This window comes from Gorilla gorilla, chromosome 19 (assembly GCF_029281585.2).
Source record: "Gorilla gorilla gorilla isolate KB3781 chromosome 19, NHGRI_mGorGor1-v2.1_pri, whole genome shotgun sequence".
Taxonomy (NCBI): domain Eukaryota; kingdom Metazoa; phylum Chordata; class Mammalia; order Primates; family Hominidae; genus Gorilla; species Gorilla gorilla.
In genome coordinates, this window is record NC_073243.2 from 40,169,353 (window position 1) to 40,192,427 (window position 23,075).

Genomic DNA, 23,075 nt, shown 5'->3' on the forward strand with positions numbered 1-23,075 from the left:
GATTACAGGCGTGAGCCACCGCGCCCGGCCAGAACTTCTTTTTCAAATTCTTACAGCCACAACTTAAGGCTATAGCTGAAACAATATAAACTGAATCTCAGAACCTCTTCACTCTTTTACCTTTCAGTTAGGTTTACTTCTGAAGAAATACTGGTCCCTTTGATACCATGTACACATGCCAATTTGCTCTGATCCTTATTCTCTGCTGTTGTAACTGGTCCGAGGTTTTTATTTTCCAATTCTGTTGCTTTGGAAGCATTTTTCTCTGTTTCTTAAACAAAAAGCACACTTACGATATAGACCAAAATAATACAGCTAAAATCCCTGTATTAGAAACATATGCCCTCTTAAAAGGAAGATTCCTATATAGTGACTCTTCCAAACTTCTCTTATTCCACAAATCAGGCTTATACACATGGCAGAAAGTCCTAGCTAATAGATTTTTGAACAGTAAAACAGATGATTAATAAATCCTGTTCTACAAAAATTTCACTCATGGCTGCCATGATAATTGTATCCTCATTTTATGGTACTAGCATCAATAATTAGAAACTCAATATATAAAAGAGACTTCGAGGTGGGTACACCGAGGTTGGGCTAGTTCCACTTTAGAGGAAGTCTTGGAAAAGGAGCTGCACTGCAAAGAATAATATCACAAACGGGGGAAAAAAGACTTCTATATAGAAGAGGTAATTTGAGACTGCATGTTGAGAGAGGTTTTAGAAAAGGTGACCTCTCATGGTTCTCATGTATTTTTCATCATGTTTAGTGCAATACTGTGAATAACCCCATGGGACCCATACAAAGTATCATTAATGATGTTGGAAGCACTCCCAAGAAGCAGAGAAAGTCATAACATTGTAAGAAAAAGCTGAATTGCTTGATATGTATTACAGATTGACACCTGCAGTTGGGGTTGCCCACCATTTCAGACAGATGTTTCATCTTGTAAACAGATGACATAAACTTTTGGTACTGATAAATACAATGCAGTACTGAAAATGTATTTTCTCTTCCTTGTAATTTTCTTCCTTTTATTTTTCTTTGAGACAGGGTCTTGCTCTGTCACCCAGGCTAGAGTGCAGTGGCAATATCACAATTTACGACAGCCTTGATCTGGCGAGCTCAAACCTCTGAGTAGCTGGGACCACAGGTGTGTGCCACCACGTCTGGCTAACTGTTAAAAATTATTTTGTAGAGACAAGGTCTCCCTATATTGCCCAAGCTGGTCTCAAAACTCCTGGGCTCACGTGATCTTCCTGCCTCTGCCTCCCAAAGGGCTAGGATTTCAGGTGTGCACCACCACCGTGCCCAGCCTGATTTTCTTTTTTCTTTTTTTGAGATGAAGTCTCACTCTGCTGCCCAGGCCGGAGTACAGTGGCATGATAACAGTTCACTGCGACCTCAACCTCCCCAGGCTCAGGTGATACTCCCACCTCAGCCTCCTGAGTAGCTAGGACTACAGACATGCACCACCATGCCTGGCTAATTTTTGTACTTTTGTAGAGATGGGATTTTGCCTTGTTGCCCAGCCCAGTCTGGTTTCATCAAGTGAGCCACCCACCTTGGCTTCCCAAAGTGCTGGGATTACAGGCATGAGCCACTGTGCCCAGCCCCAGTCTGACTTTCTTGGTAACATTTTCATTTCTCTATGGCTCATAACATTTTCATTTCTCTATGGCTCATAACATTTTCATTTCTCTACGGCTCAAGGACATGAGTTGAAAAAACAGAAAAAACAATTTTTTTTAAATTTTCTCCAGCCCATTTTATCATAAGAATACAGTATATAACACAAATAAAATACAAAATATGTGTTAATTAACTATCTTATCAATAAGGCTTCTGATCAACAGTAAGCCATTAGTAGGTAAGTTTTTGGGGAGTCAAAAGTTATACATGAATATATATATATGTTTTCAATTCCTAAGAGACAGGGTCTCACTATGTTGTCCAGGCTGGCCTCGAACTCTTGGGCTCAAGCCTCCCAAAGTGCTGGAATTACAGGTGTGAGTCACTGCACTCAGCCTACACACAAATTTCTGATCGAATGGGGAGGTCAGTGCCCCTAGTTCAAGGGTCAACTATGAGAGAGAGAGAATGAGAGAAAGAGAGAGACAGAGAGAGAATAAAAGGACAAAAAATTGATCAAACAAATGTAGCAAAATGGTATTAATTACTAAAACCAATTGGTAGATTTATGGATATTTATTTTATAGCTCGTCTTTTTAATTTGAAACTATTTTATTGTAAGTTAAAACAATTTAAGGACCAAATATTTCTTTGAAATGTTAATGTAATTTCTTGTGTCAAAATGATTTTGCAACATATTAAGAGAATAAAATTTACCTCTTTGAGTTTCCATTTCTGCCCCTTTGGTTACACACAAACTGGAAACTTCCTGATAATCATCAAGCCTGTTGGTCCCTAAAGTCTTCTCAAGATTTGGTTTAGGCTTAGCAAGCCTACTTCTTATTCTCAAATTACTGGTCACTTTAGAAATTGTATTCCTAAAAACAGAAGATAGAGAAATTCATGAATCATGTTAGATCTTGCTCTCTCACATTAATACAGTCTGTCTAGCACTGATAGAGTGAATGACCTGTTAGGTGCCACACTGTCTACAAGTGTTCATTTCTTAATACTAAAATTACAAAGTAGTAACTTTACTAGAGGGCTTAAGAAGAGAATTTCGTCTGTATTTGTAAAACAGAGAAATTTACATAAATCTATTTCATTAAAGCTTCAAAGATACACAACATTTACTACTATAATTTAAACATGCAAACCACTAACCTAAAATCAAAATCAGTCTATCTTTAAAGGGTAAGAAATTAGCATTGCCTACTTTACATTTACAAGCATTACTCAAAGCTATTAACTAATTTGATGGTGGTTTTACTAATATTTATTAATTGAATACTAAAATAAACCTGGTTGGTGTAGCATTCTCCTTTACTTTCTCCATTAAACTTATTTCTTCTCTGGAACTTTGTTCCTCCAATACAATCTTGTTTTCTTTAAATGATGCAGGAGATGTAGTAATGACAGGTGAAGAAAGTTCCTGACATTCATGAACAATTTTGTGATTTACATTATCTAGGCTAGAAGGAATATGGCTTTTATCCTTTGAATGAACATGAGGAAGTATACATATGCCTACTGAAGAAAAAAAAAACACAAAATTAAAATGGACCAAATTATAGATGCTCAAAATAAATTCCTCAACATTTAGTAATTGTAAAATTCTGTATTATTAAAGTTTGCTTCATTTGTGTGGCAGCAATAGAAAAAGATTTTAGAAATAAATAAATTTTGCTCTTGTTGGCTGTAAATTTATGATCTCCCTATTTCATGCCAGGGATTTGACCTGTTGTGAGCTTAATAATCCTTACAGACTGGAATTTTATCCGATTATTAATAAAAATGAGTTCTTTTGTTACTTTCAGTAATTATATAATCTCAGATGGATTTCAAGACAGACAGCACTGTCAGCATTTAAGATTTTTAAAACCTTTATGTTCTATACGCACTTTATGTTCTATATGTTTTTGACAGGCTGTACTGCAATACTCTGCCACTAAGAAAGGAGCCCTATACAGAACACAAATCAGAGACTTTCCTGATAAATACATGGTTCCAAGCCTAAAAGTCTAATATGTCTTTATTTATCTATTTTTGAGACAGGGTCTCACTTTGTCACCCAGGCTGGAGTGCAGTGGTGCGATCTCAGCTCACTGCAGCCTTGACCTCCTGAGCTCAAGCGATCCTCCCACCTCAGCTTCCCAAGCAGCTAGGACTACAGGTGTACACCACCATGCCTGCCTAATTTTTTGTATTTTTTGTAGAGACGGGGTTCCACCATGTTGCCCAGGCTGGTCTTGAACTCCTGAAGTCAAGCATTCACCAGCCTCAGCCTCCCAAAGTGCTGGTATTATTGGCATGAGCTGCTGCATCTGGCCCAAAAGTCTAATACTTAAAATGAATGGAGGCTGGGTGCGGTGGTTCATGCCTGTAATCCCAGCACTTTGGGAGGCCAAGGCGGGTGGATCACCTGAGGTCAGCAGTTCGAGACCAGCCTGGCCAACATGGTGAAACCCCCACTCTACTAAAAATACAAAAATTAGCTGGGCATGGTGGCATGCGACTGTAATCCCAACTACTTGAGAGGCTAAGGCAGGAGAATTGCTTGAACCTGGGAGGCAGAGGTTGCAGTGAGCCAAGATCGCACCACTGCACTCCAGCCTGGGTGACAAGAGCGAAACTCTGCTTCAAATAAATAAATAAGATGAATGGTAGGCTACTCATAACCAAACTCCGTCTCAAATAAATAAATAAGTAAATAAAATGAATGGTAACCAGGCAAAATAATTACCAGGAATAGTATAATTATTCATTTCATGCAATTAAAAGATATTGAGATAGTAAAGATTTATCGCTTGTCTGTGATTTCCATCTAATAAATGAAAAATCTTGGTTGATATATCTTTTGGCTCTGTCCAAACTGAGAACAGTTTAAACTAAATTATTTCAATGAGTGCTATTTTCTCTTTGTGCTCTGTTTGTCATCTAATTGTGAATACCATCCCAAGCAGCAACTCCTTTGCAAAAGACACATGTATAAACTATATCAGTGATCAATGAGCTCAGTTAACCAATGACATTTATGATGGTAAAGGTAGTATTCACTACCTTTACCATGCATACAACTATTCCATGAATACAAATTATTCTTAATAAACCAAGAGCATGATCTTGAATTAGCTGTCACTACACCTAAACAGTAGTAAAATAGTGGATGGATCAATACATACATATCATATTTTATGGAAGAACAACAAAATGGAGACAACTTCAAAGGTAAAAGGGTTATTACTCAAATGTGGGTAAATTTCTTAAGTTAGGTTTTAAAAGTTTCTATTTTTGATAGGACTTAGCTTTCATTCTTACCATCATCCTGTTCACTACTGATCTCTGACTGCAATACTAGATCTCCCATTGTAAGTAAAGTTATTGCAGCTTCGGCGCTTCCATCATTGGTACCTTGTGAGGAAATATATCAACATTAAAACAAAAGAATGAATCTGGAAATCTGTTCACTTAAAAAAGATTTTTAATTAAGGTGTTTATCTCCTAGTAGCAGATTCCAATATCCTCTGAGCCATTAATCCCTTACTAAGGTAGTCTTTTGTTCAGGTTATATGCTACAAATAAATAAATCATCACTGTTGGTTTTGACTCACTGACCATGCCTCCCTCCCATTAAATAATATCTTCAAGGAAAATGCTCTCCCATTTGTGAAGATCCAGAGGAAATGCTCAAATACTTCTTAAACATTTTTTTAATTCACCGTCTAAAATAACATTCCAAGAATCCACATTTCTCACAGAGACAACATATTCAATAGCTGAATCTTTTTGTTAAACTCTCCAGCAAACTGATTCATTTATTATCCCCACTATTAAATCACTGTACTAGTGTTAATCAAGGTAGTCTTAGCAGTTTCCTTGATAACAGTTACCTGGTTCATCTTGGATATGTTCATTTGTGGTCATTTCCTAAAAAGGAAAAAAATAAGTAACATCTTAAAATATTTCCCCAAACATGTTCTGTTTCTCAGCATGCACTACATTTTCGGAGGTCTTTCCATACTTTTAGCTACAATAGTGTAAACTGGTTTGTCTTAATTTATAATTATTCACAAAATTTCACCAGCAAGAACAGAAATAATTTAAAGGCAAAATTCTTGTGTCTCTTGCTCCTGACTTTATCTTTTTCTTGTATTATGTGCAAATTTTAACTCTTATCATTTTGTTATGTACGTCTACCATTCTTACTTTACTTCTTCATTTTCATAATCCTTCAACTCTAGTCATATCTGCTGCCAATTTTTACCCAATGGAAACCAAGGTCTAAAGGGTATTGCAAAATTTTTATACTACTACGTAGCTTAAAACTTAAATGCATTTTAATAAATTAAGAAGTTACAGAACCAATGTCCAGAGCGACAGCTTGAGAAGCTTCACTGACCCACTCCTCAGTGAAACTGATTTTAAAAACAAAACATTTAAAAGCCTCTGAAACTGATCCTAACGACAAAAAGCAAATGAAGAAATATCTGTTCAAGAAAATCTGAAAATTTGCCAACAAAGGTGAGAGTCTATGTGAACTAAAACTGCTCTTTCTCTCTCCTTCCTCCCAGCTCAGCATGGCAGAGATTCCACCTCAAACTGCTGCACCCAAAAATACAAGGCCCCCAGTCCCCAAGGTCCCACCTGGAGAGCATTTTTCCCTAGGGGAGTAGGACTTCATCTCCTGACATCACAAGAAAAGTACAGACCAATATCTATTATGAATATGGACATAAAAATCACCAATAAAATACTAGCAAGCCAAATCCAACAATGAATAAAAATTAGACATTATGATCCTAGAATTTATCCTGGGGAAGCAAGGTTGGTTTAACGTCCAAAAATCAATACAATGAAAAACAAAATTCACATGATCATCTCCATAAATGCAGAAAAAGCATATGACAAATTCCAACACCCTTTAATGAAAGAAACATTCAACAAACTAGGAATAGAAAGTAACTTCTTTAGCCTGGTAAAGGATGTTTATGAAAAATCCATGGTAACATCATACTTAATGATAAGACAGGATGGGAGGAGTGGTAGCATCCAGGCAGCCCAGCTTTGAGAAGGCTCTCAGCATGGTGCGGCTCACAGGCACCCAGCATGCACACTCCTGACCACAAGATGCCCAAGAGGAAGATCAGCTCAGCAGAAGGGCGGTGAAGGAAAGAGCCCAAGATGAGATTAGTATGACTGTCAGCTAAACCTGCTCCTGCAAAAGTGGAAACAAAGCCAAAAAAGGCAGCAGGAAAGGATAAATCTCCAGACAAAAAAAGTGCAAACAAGAGAAAAACGGGGAACAAAGGGAAAACAAACCGAAGTGGCTAACCAAGAAATCAGATTTACCTACAGAAAAGAGAGAAACAAAAACCAAGGAAAGTCCAGCCTCTGATGAAGCCCAGAGAGAAAAAAAGCCAAGTCTGATTAATATCATATACTATGTCTTACCAATAGTCCCTGTCTCCCTCCTTGTACATTCCAGAGGAATATTTTTCTCAACTATTTCACAAATGCAAGTTTTTTAGTAACTCTAGAAACATTTTTAAGAAGAAGGAAATCCCACCTCATCCCATTTTTTAAGTGTAAATGCTTTTAAGGGTAAAAATCATTTTCCAGTTGTTTATTTTTTGGTACAACCAGAAAACAGTGTGCGATATTGAATTATGGGAGAAGCTTTGACTGTCTTGGGTATCATCTTAACATTCCACTATATTAACTGGCAATATGGAGTCACAGTCCTGTATCTGATGTCTTGAAATTTTTAAGTTACTTTTATTCCCATGGTTTGGTTCTGGTTCTTTTTTTTTTTTTTTTTTTTTTTTTTTGGTTTTTTGGTTTTTTGGCTTTGAGACAGAGTCTTGCTCTGTTGCCTAGGCTGGAGTGCAATGGTGCAATCTCCACTCACTGCAGTCTTCGCCTCCTGGGTTCAAGCAATTCTCCTGCCTTAGCCTCCCAAGTAACTGGGATTACAGACATGTGCCACTATGCCCGGCTGATTTTTTGTATTTTTAGTAGAGACGGGGTTTCACCATGTTGGCCAGGCTGGTCTCGAACTCCTGACCTTGTGATCTGCCTGCCTCGGCCTCCCAAAGTGCTGGGATTATAGGCGTGAGCCAACGCACTCAACCTGGTTCGGGTTTGTTTCAGACAGAGTCTTGCTCTGATGCCCAGACTGGGGTGCAGTGATGGCGATGACAGCTTACTGCAACCTCAACCTCCTGGGCCCAGGCGATCCTCCTGCCTCAGCCTCCACAGTAGCTGGGACCACAGGCGCATGCCACCATGACTGGCCAACTTTTAAAAAACATATTTGTAGAGACAGAGTCTCCCTCTGTTGCCCAGGCTGGCCTTGAACTACCATGTGATCCTCCCACCTCCCAAATTACTGAGATTATAGGCATGAGCCACCGCGCCTGGGCCCATGTTGTTTTTTAGCAGAATTGCTTCCTAAAGAAAACCACTCCTTGATCATGGCTCTCCCTGTCAGAATTGTGTACACTCTATAAATCTTTGGTTGTGGTAGTCCTGTTTTCCTAATAATTTTGTTAATGTGCTGTGAAAGACTGAAAATTTGAGTATGCAGTATATATGCTATTTAACTGCAAATTGTGGAAGTATGTAACAGTTTATCAACATGTAAGGATACTGGTACTTGATAGCCGTTTAATGAAAACTTGCCTCCAAATTTTAAGCTGGAAAGTCACCAGAGTAACTTTTAAAAATAATTACAATACATGGCTTTTTAGATTTTCGGTATAAATGTGAAGAATTGTGTACTGATCCTCAACACAACCAATAAAATCTCAATTATGAAAAAATAAATGATGAAAGACTGGATACTTTCCCCCTAAGATCAGGAATAAGACCAAAATGCCCACTATCGCTTCTATTAAACTTTGAACTATAGGTTCTAGCCAGGGCAGTTAGGCAAGAAAAAGAAATAAAAGGCGTTCAGGTCAGAAAGTATCAAAGGTTGAACTGTGTCCCCTAGAAAGATATGTCAAAGTCTTAATCCCAAATAATGTGAACATGACATTATTTAAAAATAGGGTATTTGTAGATATAATCAAATTTAGATGAGGTCATATTGGATTAGAGTTGGTGCTAATCCAATATGACTGGTGTCCTTTCCTTATAAGATGAGAGGTTACACATACACAACGGGAAAATGCCATGTGGTAATGGAGGCAGAGGGTGGAAGTATGCTGCTGCATGCTGAGAAATGGTAAGCACTGCCGGCTACCACCAGAAGGCAGGAGAAAGGCATGGGATGGTTCTTCCTCAGAGCCTCCAGAAGGAACCAACATTGGTGACACCTTGATTTTAGACTTCTAGACTCTAAAGCTGTGAGAGAATACATTTTTTTTGTTTTGTTTTTCTCATCTCCATAAGTGCCTGGAGAATTTTCTGTGGTTATAAGCTATCAAGTTTGTGGTGCAAAGAGTACCCGACTTAAAATTTTTTTATTTTAGGCTGGGCACGGTGGCTCACACCTATAATCCCAGCATTTTGGGAGGCCAAGGTGGGCAGATCACCTGAGGTCAGAAGTTCGAGACCAGCCTGACCAACATGGTGAAACCCCATCTCTACTAAAAATACAAAAATTAGTTGGATGTGGTGGCGGGCGCTTGTAATCCCAGCTACTCTGGAGGCTGAGGCAGGAGAATTACTTGAAACTGGGAGGCGGAGGGTGCAGTGAGCCTCCAAGATTGCGCCATTGCACTCCAGCCTGGGCAACAGAGTGAGACTCTGTCTTTAAAAAAAAAAAAAAAAAAAAATTGTTATTTTATGATGGGTTTATCAGGACGTAATCTCCTCATAAGTCAAGGAGCATCTGTACTTTGTCACAGTGATCCTAGGAAACTAATACAGAAAGAAGTAAAACTATCTTTATTCGCAGATGACATGATTTGACAAATAGAAAATCCTAAGGAATCCACCAAAGAAGTTGCAGGATATAAAGCTAATATACAAAAATCATTTTTATTTCTACACACTTGCAACGAACAATCCAAAAATGAAATTAAGAAAACAATCCCAGGCCGGGCACGGTGGCTCATGCCTGTAATCCCAGCACTGTGGGAGGCAGAGGCGGGTGGATCACCTGAGATCAGGAGTTCGAGACCAGCCCGACCAACATGGAGAAACCCCGTGTCTACGAAAAATACAAAATTAGCAGGGCGTGGTGGCATATGCCTGTAATCCCAGCTACTCGGGAAGCTGAGAGAGGAGAATTGCTTGAACCAGGGAGACAGAGGTTGTGGTGAGCCAAGATCGCACCATTGCACTCCAGCCTGGGCAACAAGAGGAAAACTCCGTCTCAAAAAAAAAAAAAAAAAAAAAAAACAAAAAAAAAAACAAAGAAAGAGAAAAACAAAGAAAACAATCCCATTCACAATAGTGACAAAAATAACATACTTAGAAATAAATTTAACAAAGAAGTGCAAACTTTATATGCTAAAAACTACAAAACATTGTTGAAAGTAAAAGATCTAAATCAACCAGGTGTGGTGGCTTACACATGTAATCCCAGTACTTTGGGAGGCCAAAGCGGGTAAATCACTTGAGGCCAGAGGTTTGAAACCAGCCTGGCTAATATAGTGAAACCCCATTTCTAATAAAAATACAAAAAAATAGCTGAGTGTGGTGGCACATGCCTGTAATCTCAGCTATTCAGGAGGCTGAGGAACAAGAATTGCTTGAAGCCGGGAGGTGGTTACAGTGAGCCGAGATTGCACCACTGCATTCCAGCCTGGGTGACAGGAGCAAGACCCTGTCTTAAAAATAAAAAATAAATACATATAAGTAAAGCAAAGAAGATCTAAATAAATGGGAAAAGATCTCATATTCCTGGATCAAGAATCTCAACACTGTTAAGATTGCATTACCCCCTAAATTGATCTCCAGATGCAATGCAATCCCACTAAGATTCCCAGCTGACTGCTTTGCAGAAACTGACAAGTTGATTTTAAAATTCATATGGGGCCAGGCATGGTGGGTCATGTCTGTAATTTCAGCACTTAGGGAACCTGAGATGTGAGAATCACTTGAGGCCAGGAGTTTGAAACCAGCCTGGGCAATACTGGGAGGCCCTGTCTGTACCAAAAAAAAAAGTAATATAATACAAATAAAATTCATACGGAATTGAAAGGGACCCACAATTGCCAAAACCATTCTGAAAAATAATAAAGTAAAACTCACACTTCCCAATTCAAAAACTTACTACAAGGCAGCCAAGCGCGGTGGCTCATGCCTGTAATCCCAGCACTTTGGGAGGCCGAGGCGGGCGGATCACGAGGTCAGGAGATCGAGACCATCCTGGCTAACACGGTGAAACCCCGTCTCCACTAAAAATACAAAAAAATTAGCCAGGCATGGTGGTGGGTGCCTGTAGTCCCAGCTACTTGGGAGGCTGAGGCAGGAGAATGGTGTGAACCCAGGAGGCGGAGCTTGCAGTGAGCTGAGATCACGCCACTGCACTCCATCCTGGGCGACAGACGAGACTCCATCTCAACAACAACAACAACAACAAAAAAAAAAACTTACTACAAAGTAACAGTAATCAATATAGCATCACCAGCATGAGAACAGACATATAGATCTATGCAACAGAATTGAGAATTCAGAAATAAACCCATACATCTATAGTCAGCTGATTTTTGATAAGGGTGCCAAGACTATTCAATGGGGAAAGAATAGTCTTTTAGAATAAATGGTGATAGGAGAAATGGATAGCCACATGCAAAAGAAATAAGTTGGATAATGAGGTTATCCATGTATAAAAATAAACTCAAAATGGATCAAAGACTTAAATGTAAAAGCAAAAATCATCTTTTAGAAGAAAAATGGGTAAATCTTCATGACCTTGGGTTTGACAAAGGACTCAGATCTGACAACAGAACCATGAGCAACAAATGAAAAAACAGATTAACTGAACTTCATCAAAATTTAAAACTTTTTGCTTTAAAGGAAATCAAGAAAGTGAAAAGACAACCCCACAGAAAGGGAGGAAATATTTGCAAATCATATACCTGCTAAGCAACTTTTATCTAGATTATATAAAGACTCCTTACAACTCAATAATAAAAAGACAAATAGCACAATAAAAGAAAAACGGACAAAAGATTTGAATAGACATTTCTCAAAGATGATATACAAATGGCCAATAGGAACATAAAATGTGCCTGACATCATTAGTCACCAAGGAAATACAAATCAAAACCACAATGTGACACCACTTCACACTCACTAGGACAGCTAGATCCAAAAAGTCAAGCCAGACACAGTGGCTCATGCCTGTAATCCCAAAACTTTGGAAGGCTGAGGTAAAAGTATCACTTGAGGGCAGGAGTACGAGACCAGCCTGAACAACACAGCAAGACCCCACCTCTACAAAAAAAAAAAAAAAATTAGCTGGGCATGGTGGCACACACCTGCAGTCCCAGCTACTTGGGATGCTGAGTGGAGAGGATCATTTACACTCAGGAGGTCAAAGCTGTAGTGTGCTACAATTGTGTTACTGCACTCTAGCTTGGGTGACAATGCAAGGCCGTCTCAAAAAAAAAAAAATCCACCGAACAAAAAAAAAAGTGAAATAACAAGTGCCGGCAAGGACATGGAAGAACAGGAACCCTCATAAACTACTAGTGGGAATGTAAAAGGGTATAGCTACTTTGGAAAACAGTTTGGCAGTTCCTCAAATGATGAAACATAGAGTTACCATATGACTCAGCAATTACATTTTTAGAAATGTACCCAAGAGAAATAAAAACATATTGTACACAAACACTTCTACATGAATGTTTACAGCAGCATTATGTATAACACACAAAAAATGAAAACAATCCAAATGTTCATGAATGGATGAATGGATATACAAAATGTACCATATCCATATGGAATATTATTAGGCTACAAAAAGTAAGGAAGTACCACTACATGCTGCAACATAGATGAACAGTAAAAAATGTTACATTAAGTGAAAGAAGCCAGACACAAATGATCAGATTTTATAATTTCATGTCTAGGAAACATCTAGAACAGGTAAATCTATAAAGACAGAAGGCAAATTATTGGTTCCCCAGGCCAGTGAGGGTTGGGAGGAAATGAGTAGTGACTGCTAATAAGGTTTCTTTTTGAGGTGATGAAAATGTCCTAAAATTGACTGTGATAATGTTTGCACAATACTAGAAGTCACTTCATTGTGCACTTTAAATAATGAGAAAATCATATGGTGTGTAAGTTATATGTCAATAAAGCTGTTTTTAAAAAGTTACAATTTCAAGCCTCCGCTTGCAAAGGCAAATAAATACCAATAATGGAAGAGTGCAAATAAAACGCAACAGAATATATTTTAACTTGTTTATACTTAGTATAAATTTAATGCAACTGAATTTTAATGTAAAAGTCTATGAGGATATTAAGAGCTCTGCCCACAAACAAACAAAATCATTGCTTTCACTAGTTTTTACTACTCAGACTAACAGCTCCTTACAAAGAGAAATTAGCTAAGTAAAGTGTTTATAAACCTAAAGCTATCAAAATGAACCTCCAGTCTTTTCAAAGTAAACAAAGAATAAAAGGCCAAAACATATTAAAATGGATGCTTACAAACGGTGCACTCAAATTTTCTTCTTGTTTCATTTCTTCAGTAGTCACATCTGTGTTTGGTAGCTCATGTTCAACAACAGCTATGCATCCTACATCTGGGACATTCACAGTTATTTCAAGCTGTCAAAATAAAGTTTTATCATTTCATTTTGGCATATTATAAACAGCAAAACAAAGCCTCATCTTCATCATGAATAAGTAAGATGAAACGCTAAAATGAAGAAATAATCCACATTCATACATAACTTAAAAAATGGAACGGAATAATTCTTTTATTGACTGACAGCAACTTGGCAAAAGTAAAACATTTAAAATTTTTGAGGTGGCTGTGACTATTAGAACCAGTAAGCAAATTTTCTAAGACTCATCTTCTTAGTGCCTGGCATTTCATTTTCCATTTTCTTCACTTTGTCCTTACTTTCCCCCTAATTTCTCTGTTCAGTCTGTTAACATTTATAGAAGGCTAGGTGTACAGGGATAGAAAGTCAAATAAGATAAGTGTAGTCCCTATCCTCAATGAATTCACAATCTAACAGAAAAGCAGACATGTAATCAACTAATTATATACGGTCATAAATGCTATCTATAATGAGTTGAAAGCCCTTAAAAGTATTTATCGGGCCAGGCGCAGTGGCTCACGCCTGTAATCCCAGCACTTTGGGAGGCCGAGGCGGGTGGATCACCTGAGGTCAGGAGTTCAAGACCAGCCTGGCCAACACGGCGAAGCCCCATCTCTACTAAAAATACAAAAATTAGCCGGGCATGGTGGTGCCTGCCTGTAGTCCCAGCTACTGGGGAGGCTGAGGCAGGAGAATCGCTTGAACCCAGGAGGTGGAGGTTGCATTGAGCCGAGATTGTGCCACTGCACTCTAGCTTGGGCAACAGAGTGACAAGTTGTTCTCAAAAATTAATAAATAAATAAATAAAATATTTATCATACCACTGCCCCCACACCAACTCCCTTCTCCCAAAACCCCAAAGCCTGCACGATTCTTGATACCCAGGGCAACAGCCATGTAAAATAAGTTCACTCATATTTACTCTTCATCTGTGAGTCCTATTACTTAAAGAGCCGTGTAATCTGAGCACTAAAAAGGTATTTACCTACTAGAATACATACAATATAGTCTGGTTCTTATTATCTTATTTTTTTGTTTTTCTTTTGTTATTCTGAGGCAGGGTCTCACTCATGTCACCCCAGCTGCAGTGGTGCGATGATGGCCACAACGCCTGGGCCTATTCTCTTATTAACAGAAAAAAACAGTATAAAACGTTGTATGGCTGAGTAGAAACTGTGAGTAAAGAGTCAAGTCTGAGAATCTGCCTTCAAGACATATGTTATTTTTTTTTGAGACAAAGTCTCACTCTATCACCCAAGCTGCGGTGCAGTGGCACTATCAGGGTTCACTACAGCCTCAACCTCTCAGGCTCAAGCAATCCTCCCGCCTCAGCCCCCCAAGTAGCTGGGACTACAGGCATGTGCCACCATGCCTAATTTTTGTATTTTTTGTAAAGATGAGGTTTCGCCATGTTGCCTAGGCTGGTCTCGAACTCCTGCACTCAAGCGATCTGCCCACCTTGGCTTCCCAAAGTGCTGGGACTATGGGCATGAGACCCTGTGCCCAGCCAACATATTTGTTATAATTACATTTGTATGTACCACATCTGTTTCCTCAGATACAAAATTTAGAGAAAAATCTTTGGTAATATCTGACAGGACTGGGATGAACCAAAAAATTCAAGTGAGCACGGGGGCACATGCCTGTAGTTCTAGCTACTCGGAGGCTGAGGTGTGAGGGTCGCTTGAGCCTAGGAGTTTGAGGCCAGCCTGGACAACACAGCAAGATCTTGTCTCCAAAAAAATGAATTTAAAAACAATAGGCCAGGCACGGTAGCTCACGCCTGTAATCGCAGCACTTTGGGAGGCTGAGGTTGGCAGATTGTTTGAGCTCAGGAGTTTGAGACCAGCCTGGACAACATGGTAAAACCCCATCTCTATTGAAAATAAAATAAAAAAAAAATTAGCCGGGTGTGGTGGTGTGCACCTGTAGTCCCAGCTACTCAGGAGGCTGAGGTGGGAGGATTGCTTGAGCCTGGGAGGCGGGGGTTGCAGCAAGCTGAAATCATGCCACTGCACTCCAGCCTGGGCAATGGAGTAAGACCCTATCTCAAAAAAATAAAAATAAAGAAAAGAAAAATAAATAAATGTAACAAAAAAAAATTTTTAAGTTCAGATGATTTGAGGAGAAAAAATACTTCTTGAAGAGTTGGGACTGGATGGGAAAAGGGAATATTCTATAAAGTAAAAGTTGGTTTTTTAAGCATCATACAGTTTATTTTAAAAAAGACTTGCGATTCACATAACATACAATTCACCCACTTAAGGTGTACAATTCAATATATTTTGGGATATTCACAGATATGTGCAATCATCACCACATTCAAATGTGGAACATTTTTGTCACTTCAAAAATAAACCTTATACCCATTAGCTATCTCTCCCTTAACCCCTCTCTTCCCCATCTGCCAAAACCTAGGCAACCATTAATCTACTTTCTGTCTCTGTGGACTTCCTTATTTTGGACATTTCATACGAATGGAATCACACAGTATGCGATACTTTGTAACTAGCTTCTTTCACTTGGCCTAAGGTTTCCAAAATTCATCCATGTTGTGACACATATCAACACTTAATATCCCTCTAGGGCTGAAAAACATTCCATTGTGCTTCAAAGCTTTTGTCTCCTCCTGTTGTCCAGGCTACAATGCAGTGGCATGATTGTAGCTTACTGTAACCTCAAACTCCTGGGTTCAAGCAACCCTCCCCACTCAGCCTTCTGAGTAGCTGGGATTATAGATACGCACCAACACACCTTGCTAATTTATTGACTGAATGTAGAGACAGGGTCTTGCTATGTTGTATAGGCTGGTCTTGAACTCCTGCCCTCAACTGATCCTCCGCCTCAACCTCCCAAAGCACTGGGATTACAGACATGAGCCCCCATGCCTGGCCTTTCAATGCTTTTGTTTTTTGAGACAGAGCTTCGCTCTTTCGCCCAGGCTGGAGTGCAGTGGTGTGATCTTGGCTCACCACAACCACTGCCTTCTGGTTTCAAGCGATTCTCCTGCCTCAGCCTCCCAAGTAGCTGGGATTACAGGCGCCCACCACCATGCCCAGCTAATTTTTGTATTTTTAGTAGAGATGGGGTTTCACCATGTTGGCCAGGCTGGTCTTGAACTCCTGACCTCGTGATTCGCCCACCTCAACCTCCCAAAGTGCTAGGATTACAGGTGTGAGCCACCATGCCTGGCCTCAATGCTTTTTAAAGAACATTTTTTCTAACATATATATGAATTTCCCTGTGTAGTAGGCTGGCCATAAGGAATAGAATCTAAGGAAAGCCTTGTCAATTACTATGATTAATGTTATTAAAAAAGATAGCCTGTATTAATTCAGGGATACAGTCTGGAATCTAATTTTCAGAAATTAATGACTGATAGTTTCACTAGCAATTTGCCTTCACTTAAAGAAAGAAAAATACAAAATATATAGCTAAATGAACTCTCATGCAGCATTAACCAGATATCTTTCCACAAAATTACTCTTCCTTCTGCATTTTCTTGGTTTCACATAATGCTTACATTTACTATCTTTACTTTGAATTGTAAGAAACCTCATTTTGCATCATTTAAATTAGCTTCAACCATTTTATTAGTTCATTTACTCTAAAACATTTACCAGGTTATTATTAACACTGAATAAAAGTAGATTTTGACTTCCCTTCATAAATGTGACTTTACAGATTCAGATAATCCGTTAATTCTTAATGGAATTACATTAACATGTAAAGTTTACCTTAATTATCTTAAACATTACTTGAATTGTTTACTGTTTCTTACTGCTTCTTTTATTGTTGCCACTATCTTAGTTAACTCTGATTCATTTCAAATTACTCAGAAACTATCATGAATGCTTACACAAAACTGACTCAGATATGCTCCTCAGTAAGCCAAAGAAGTGACTGAAAATTAAGGCAGAACAGAAAACTTTGAAGTTACAAAGTTGGAATGGCAGACTAACAGGCAAAAGTGTAAGGAAGCTAAATATGTTCAACACGTTTCTCTAGTTCACAACCCTTAGGATGATTACTATCCAAAGTTACAACATAGCTACCACTGGTGAGGATGTAGCGAAACTGCAATGCTTGTACACTGTTGATAGGGATGTAAAATGATAACAGCCCTATGAAAAACAGTATAAAGGTTGCTTGAAAAGTTAAGTATAGAATTAACATAAGATCGAGGCCGGGTGCAGTGGCTCACACCTGTAATCCCAGCACTTTGGGAGGCCCAGGCAGATGGATCATTTGAGGTCAGGAGTTTGAGACCAGCCTGGCCAACATGGTGAAACCCCACCTCTACTAAAAATACAAAAAAATTAGCTGGGTGTGGTGGCAGGTGCCTGTAATCCCAGCTTCTTGGGAGGCTGAGGCAGAAGAATTGCTTGAACCTGGGAGATGGAGGTTACAGTGAGCCAAGATTGCGCCACTGTACTCTACTCCAGCCTAGGCAACAGAGACTCCATCTCAAAAAAAAAAAAAAGAATTAAAAGAATTACCATACGATCCAGCAATTCCACTTCTGGGTATATCCCGCAAAAAGTAAAAGCAGAGATTCAAAGAGGTATTTATACAACTATGTTCATACCAGCATTATTTCTAACAGCCAAAAGGTGGAAGCAACCCAAGTGTCCATTGATGATAAAGGAATAAACAAAACATGATACACGTACACAATGGAATATTATTGAACCTCGAAAATGAAGAACACTCTGACATAAGCTACAACATAGATGAACTGTGAAAACATTATGCTAAATGAAATAAAATGGTCACACAAAAAAATACTGTATGATTCCACTTACATGAGGAGTCAAATTAAAGAGACAAGGTGTAGAAAAGTGGTTGCCAGAAGGTTAGGGGGTGGGAGGAATGGAGAGTTATCGTTTAATGGGTATAGAATTTCAGTTTTAACAAAATAAAAAGAGTTCGCCAGGGGTGCAAGGCAGACCTGAGAGTGACCAGGCCAGACGGCATAGAGATGGGGCTCAAGGGACAGGTGTTGGGTGTTTGTATCTTGTATCTTGGTTTTTTGCCAGGCTAGGGGACAACCACTCATTGCGGGATGTCTTAATCATCTTAAAAAAGAACGCAGTAGCTCATGCCTGTAATCCCCGCACTTTGGGAGGCCGAGGCGGGAGGACTGCCTGAGCTCAGGAGTTTGAGACCAGACTGGGCAACATAGCGAAACCCCATCTCTAAATTAATTTTAAAAAGGAGTTCTGTGGATGGATGGTAGTGATGGTAGCATGATAACACGTACATGTGAATGTTCTTAATGCCACTGAAGTGTACACTTAAAAATGAGTAAGAAGGCTGGGCATGGTGGCTCACGCCTGTAATCCCAGCACTTTGGGAGGCCGAGGCAGGTGGATTGCTTGAGGTCAAGAGTTCAAAACCACCCTGGCCAACATGGTAAAACCCTGCCTCTACCAAAAATACAAAAATTAATCAGGCTTGGTGGTGCACACCTGTAGTCCCAGCTACAGGAGGCTGAGGCAGGATAATCACTTAAACCTGGGAGGTGGAGGTTGCAATGAGCCAAGATCCCACCACTGCACTCCAGACTGGGTGACAGACTGAGACCCTGTCTTTAAAAAAAAAAAAAACAGAGAGAGAGATAGTAAATTTTATGTTACATGTATTTTAGCACTCTTCTTTTTTTTCTTTTTTTTTGAGATAGAGTCTCGCTCTGTCTCCCAGGCTGGAGTGCAGTGGCATGATCTCAGCTCACTGCAACCTCCGCTTCCCGGGTTCAAGCAATTCTCCTGTCTCAGCTTCCCCAGTAGCTGGGACTACAGGCACCTGACACCACGCCCAGCTAATTTTTGTATTTTAGTAGAGACAGGGTTTCACCTTGTTGGTCAGGCTAGTCTCAAACTCCTGACCTCAGATGATCCACCCACCTCGGCCTCCCAAAGTGCTGGGATTATAGGCGTGAGCCACCACGCCTGGTCCAAATTAAAAAAAAAAAAAAAAAAAAAGTATGTCCCTTCTAGCTTCTCTATCAACAGAAAACACCTGCCAAAATGTTTGAAAGATTAATCAGAAAGTAGACTAAACAGCTTCCAGGTACAAGTGTAAGCAGATTTCTCTCATTGTTGTTATACTGACTCCCTTGCTGGGCCTGGGCCATAGGGACTGAGCAATCACAAAAGGTTATACAAGGCCCCAAATTATATTTGGTAGAGGTTATTTAGAGAATGAACTCTTCAAATCCTAATAATCACTAAGAGAAGAAATAATGATCCCCTAAAAGAAACAAGAGGTGAAAACCAAGTAAGATAAAGTACCAAGGATTTAAAAAAAAAACCGAACCTCTTCCATTGTTTCCTCAATCTGAGCAGAAACAGGTTCAGGAGATCTGAGACCAACAGGTACAAATACTGGAGCTTTGTTTACTTCTTCGGGAGCAAGATGATAGCTTTCTTCTTCATAGTCAGACTCAAAATCATCAGCATCATCATCTTCTTCCTGGGAAGCCCGAAGAGTCACCAGCATGGCCTTGGAAGCTCTAGGTTCCTTCTTAGAGGTCTTACCCCGAACTCGTTTTGATCCACGACCTCTGGTGACATTTGGTTTGATCTTTTTATGACTTCTCCTTTCACCACGATTTCTCTCATACTCAGATGTAGAAGAGATAGTTGTTTTCCCATCCAGGGCAATTTTAGAGTAACTTGTTTCTTTTAACGGTTGTGGACAGCTAGATATTTAATCAAAACAACAATAAGGTCATATGCATGCAAGGATAATTTTAATGAAAACCAAACTTTTAGAGTGAAATTCCAGTTCCAGTCATTAAAATGAAAATTCCCACCACCCATTCTTTTAAAATCTTATGCTGTGAAAATAAAAAAGGAATTAACTACTAGTTTCTCACTCAGAGTTAATTCTTAGTTATCTACCTACAAATTTTGCATAGTAAGTTTTTAATTCTGGACCATTCTTTCCGGTAATATGAAAGTGAAGATAAAATAAACACAAAACTGAAAATTATTAGAAGAAAAAGGGATAAAAGACACAGAACCGGCTGGGCGCAGTAGCTCACGCCTCTAATCCCAGCACTTTGGGAGGACGAGGCAGGCAGATCACTTGAGGTCAGGAGTTCAAGACCAGCCTGGCCAACATGGTGAAACCTGATCTCCACTAAAAATACAAAAATTAGCTGGGCACGGTGGTGCACGCCTGTAATCCCAGCTACTCGGGAGGATGAGGCAGGAGAATCACTTGTACCTGGGAGGTGGAGGTTGCAGTGAGCCGAGTCACGCAATTGTACTCCAGCCTGCGCGAGAAGAGTGAAACTGTCTCAAAAACAAAAAAAGACACAGGACCAATAAATACAGAATATGAGATCAAATGTGGTATTAGTTTATCCTATTGGGTAAACAGATAGGTTAAAAGAAAAAGGAGGCAGCAGAAATCCACCAGAGCAGTGCTGGTTTCTAGAACTTAAGTTTCTTTCCATTTTCTTTGAAAACTATAGAAGTAGGGTATTCTTTATTTGTGTTTGTGGCTCCATTTGAATGAGCACCTTAATTACTTAGCTAATACATACATACTACTCTTTGGTCAAGTTTCTACCCATGTCTAACGGACTCAACACCCAAAAATTTTGTTCTACCAGTAAGTTAAGGTAAAAGTTAAGTGATTTTTATTTCTTATTGTGAAACATTTTGTTAAATAAAATGTTACCTTGTTAGTTTATTGAGATATTGCTCTTCAACAACTGAAGATGGTGAATTATCTCCTACAGTTTCCTCTCCAACCCTTCCTGATGGTCCAACTTCTTCGAATTCCGCATCTATTTTTGCCAAAGCAGACTCTTTGGAACCTACACAATCTTTTCTTGCTGAAACCTCCAGAGATGTCAGAAGCTCAGCTTTTTCCTTAAATTTAAGAAGAAATTAGCTAGTATTACTACAGAAACAATCTCTATGTTAATTTGGTTTGGTAGTTTGGCCTAAACCTCTAAGTTTACACATATCTACAAGCAGTTGGTTGCTCATCTTTTACAACACTAGAAAGTCACTTTTCATGAAAATGGTTACAGTACAGAAGTCAAAACTGTATTTTACTCATGCTCTTCATGATCTTGACAAAACAGACCTCATTGAGAAAAAAAATTTTTTTTTTTTTTTTTTTTTTTTGCCCAAACTTACTTTTAGAAGGAGCTGGGTGTTGGAAGCTCCTTTCTGCAGCAAATGATCTTCTGGCTTGCCTTCCTTGCTCTGATCTGTTGTGCCTTTTTCTAAAACTGGTTCCTCTTTCTTACTGTGTGCTCTTCCCAAATTTGGCTTAGCCTTTTGGAATTTCCTTCTTGTCATTTGTGCTGAACTAGGAACATACGGTTTATTTTCATGTCTAGAATGAAGTATGAATCATGTTGAAGAACAAAAATCAGAATTTCTTGTTGATATAACAGCTGTTACATCAAACAATTTTGGATACAAATCAATTCTATGTTCAAAGGACTATATATAAATTGGCAATAAAATCAAGCATGTAAAATGAAACCACACATTGCTGATATGAAAAGAACTTATAAAGCATTTATAGCTTCCATTTTCTATAGAGCCTGAAAAAGTTTTACAATAATATTAATCTTTTTAAACTTTCATTTATTCATTCTATTATATGATTTCATGCTACTTTAATTTTCAGAGAAATCACAGGATACCAAAAAAAAAAAGGCAAGTAGCTGAAGATGGATTTCATAATGGCACTTTAAACAAATGCCTTCAACTGGGCCCCCAAAGCATGAACAAATATATGACAGTTATAACCAACTCGATACTTCTAGTTCTAAAGTAGACTTGAAGGGTAGAGTCTATTCTCCTAACACATGGCTGAACTCTCACTAAAAAGGGTTTACTGACAACCAATGTCATAAGGTTCTCAATATAATCCGTCTGTATCTGCCAAATAACAAAAAGACGTTTTAGCATTCAAGAGAGTAGCCAGAGCTCCCAAGGTAACCTGAATAGCTATCTAATGGTTTCCTGGACAATATTTTAGCAACTGGCAAAGATCTGAATTAGGAAGCTTAAAAACTAATAGAGACCAGGCACGGTGGCTCACGCCTGTAATCCCGGCACTTTGGGACGCCGAGGTGGGCGGATCACCTGAGGTCGGGAGTTTGAGACCAGCCTAACCAACATGGAAAAACCCCATCTCTACCAAAAATAAAAAATTAGCTGGGCATGGTCGTGCATGCCTGAAGTCCCAGCTACTCGGGAGGCTGAGGCAAGAGAATCACTTGAACCTGGGAGGTGGATGGTTACAGTGAGGCGAAGTTGCACCACTGCACTTCAGCCTGGGCAACAAGAGCAAAACTCTGTCTCCAAAAAAAAAAACAAAAACTAATATAAACCTGAATATTTATAAAGAATAACTGGATATATAAGTACCTATCTTGAGTTCTCTGAAAGATCTGCGTTAAAAACTAATCTTTTTTTTTTTTGAGACGGAGTTTCGCTCTTGTCGCCCAGGCTGGAGTGCAATGGTGCGATCTCGGCTCACTGTAACCTCCGCCTCCAGGTTCAAGCGATTCTCCTGCCTCAGTCTCCCAAGTAGCTGGGATTACAGGCATGCGCCACCACGGCTGGCTAATTTTGTATTTTTAGTAGAGATGGGGTTTCTCTATGTTGGTCAGGCTGGTCTCAAACTCCCGAACTCAGGTGATCCGCCCGCCTTGGTTTCCCAGAGTGCTGG

General features: G+C 39.2%; 1 protein-coding gene and 1 pseudogene across 3 annotated transcripts in view; one reads left to right on the plus strand and one right to left on the minus strand.

Moving 5' to 3' along the window:
• Positions 1 to 23,075, minus strand: part of BDP1 (BDP1 general transcription factor IIIB subunit) — a 210,055-nt gene that overhangs the window by 23,226 nt on the left and 163,754 nt on the right. For all 3 annotated transcript variants that reach the window (XM_031003234.3, XM_063700694.1, XM_063700695.1), the window contains 9 exons: positions 21,524 to 21,725; positions 21,057 to 21,250; positions 19,683 to 20,067; positions 13,246 to 13,365; positions 5,523 to 5,559; positions 4,951 to 5,043; positions 2,934 to 3,162; positions 2,350 to 2,510; positions 121 to 271 (listed from right to left, as the gene is read on the minus strand). In XM_031003234.3, the coding sequence (XP_030859094.3) occupies positions 121 to 271; positions 2,350 to 2,510; positions 2,934 to 3,162; positions 4,951 to 5,043; positions 5,523 to 5,559; positions 13,246 to 13,365; positions 19,683 to 20,067; positions 21,057 to 21,250; positions 21,524 to 21,725 (1,572 nt within the window). The remainder of the gene's footprint in view (positions 1 to 120; positions 272 to 2,349; positions 2,511 to 2,933; positions 3,163 to 4,950; positions 5,044 to 5,522; positions 5,560 to 13,245; positions 13,366 to 19,682; positions 20,068 to 21,056; positions 21,251 to 21,523; positions 21,726 to 23,075) is intronic.
• Positions 6,760 to 7,160, plus strand: LOC129528140 (non-histone chromosomal protein HMG-14-like; annotated as a pseudogene).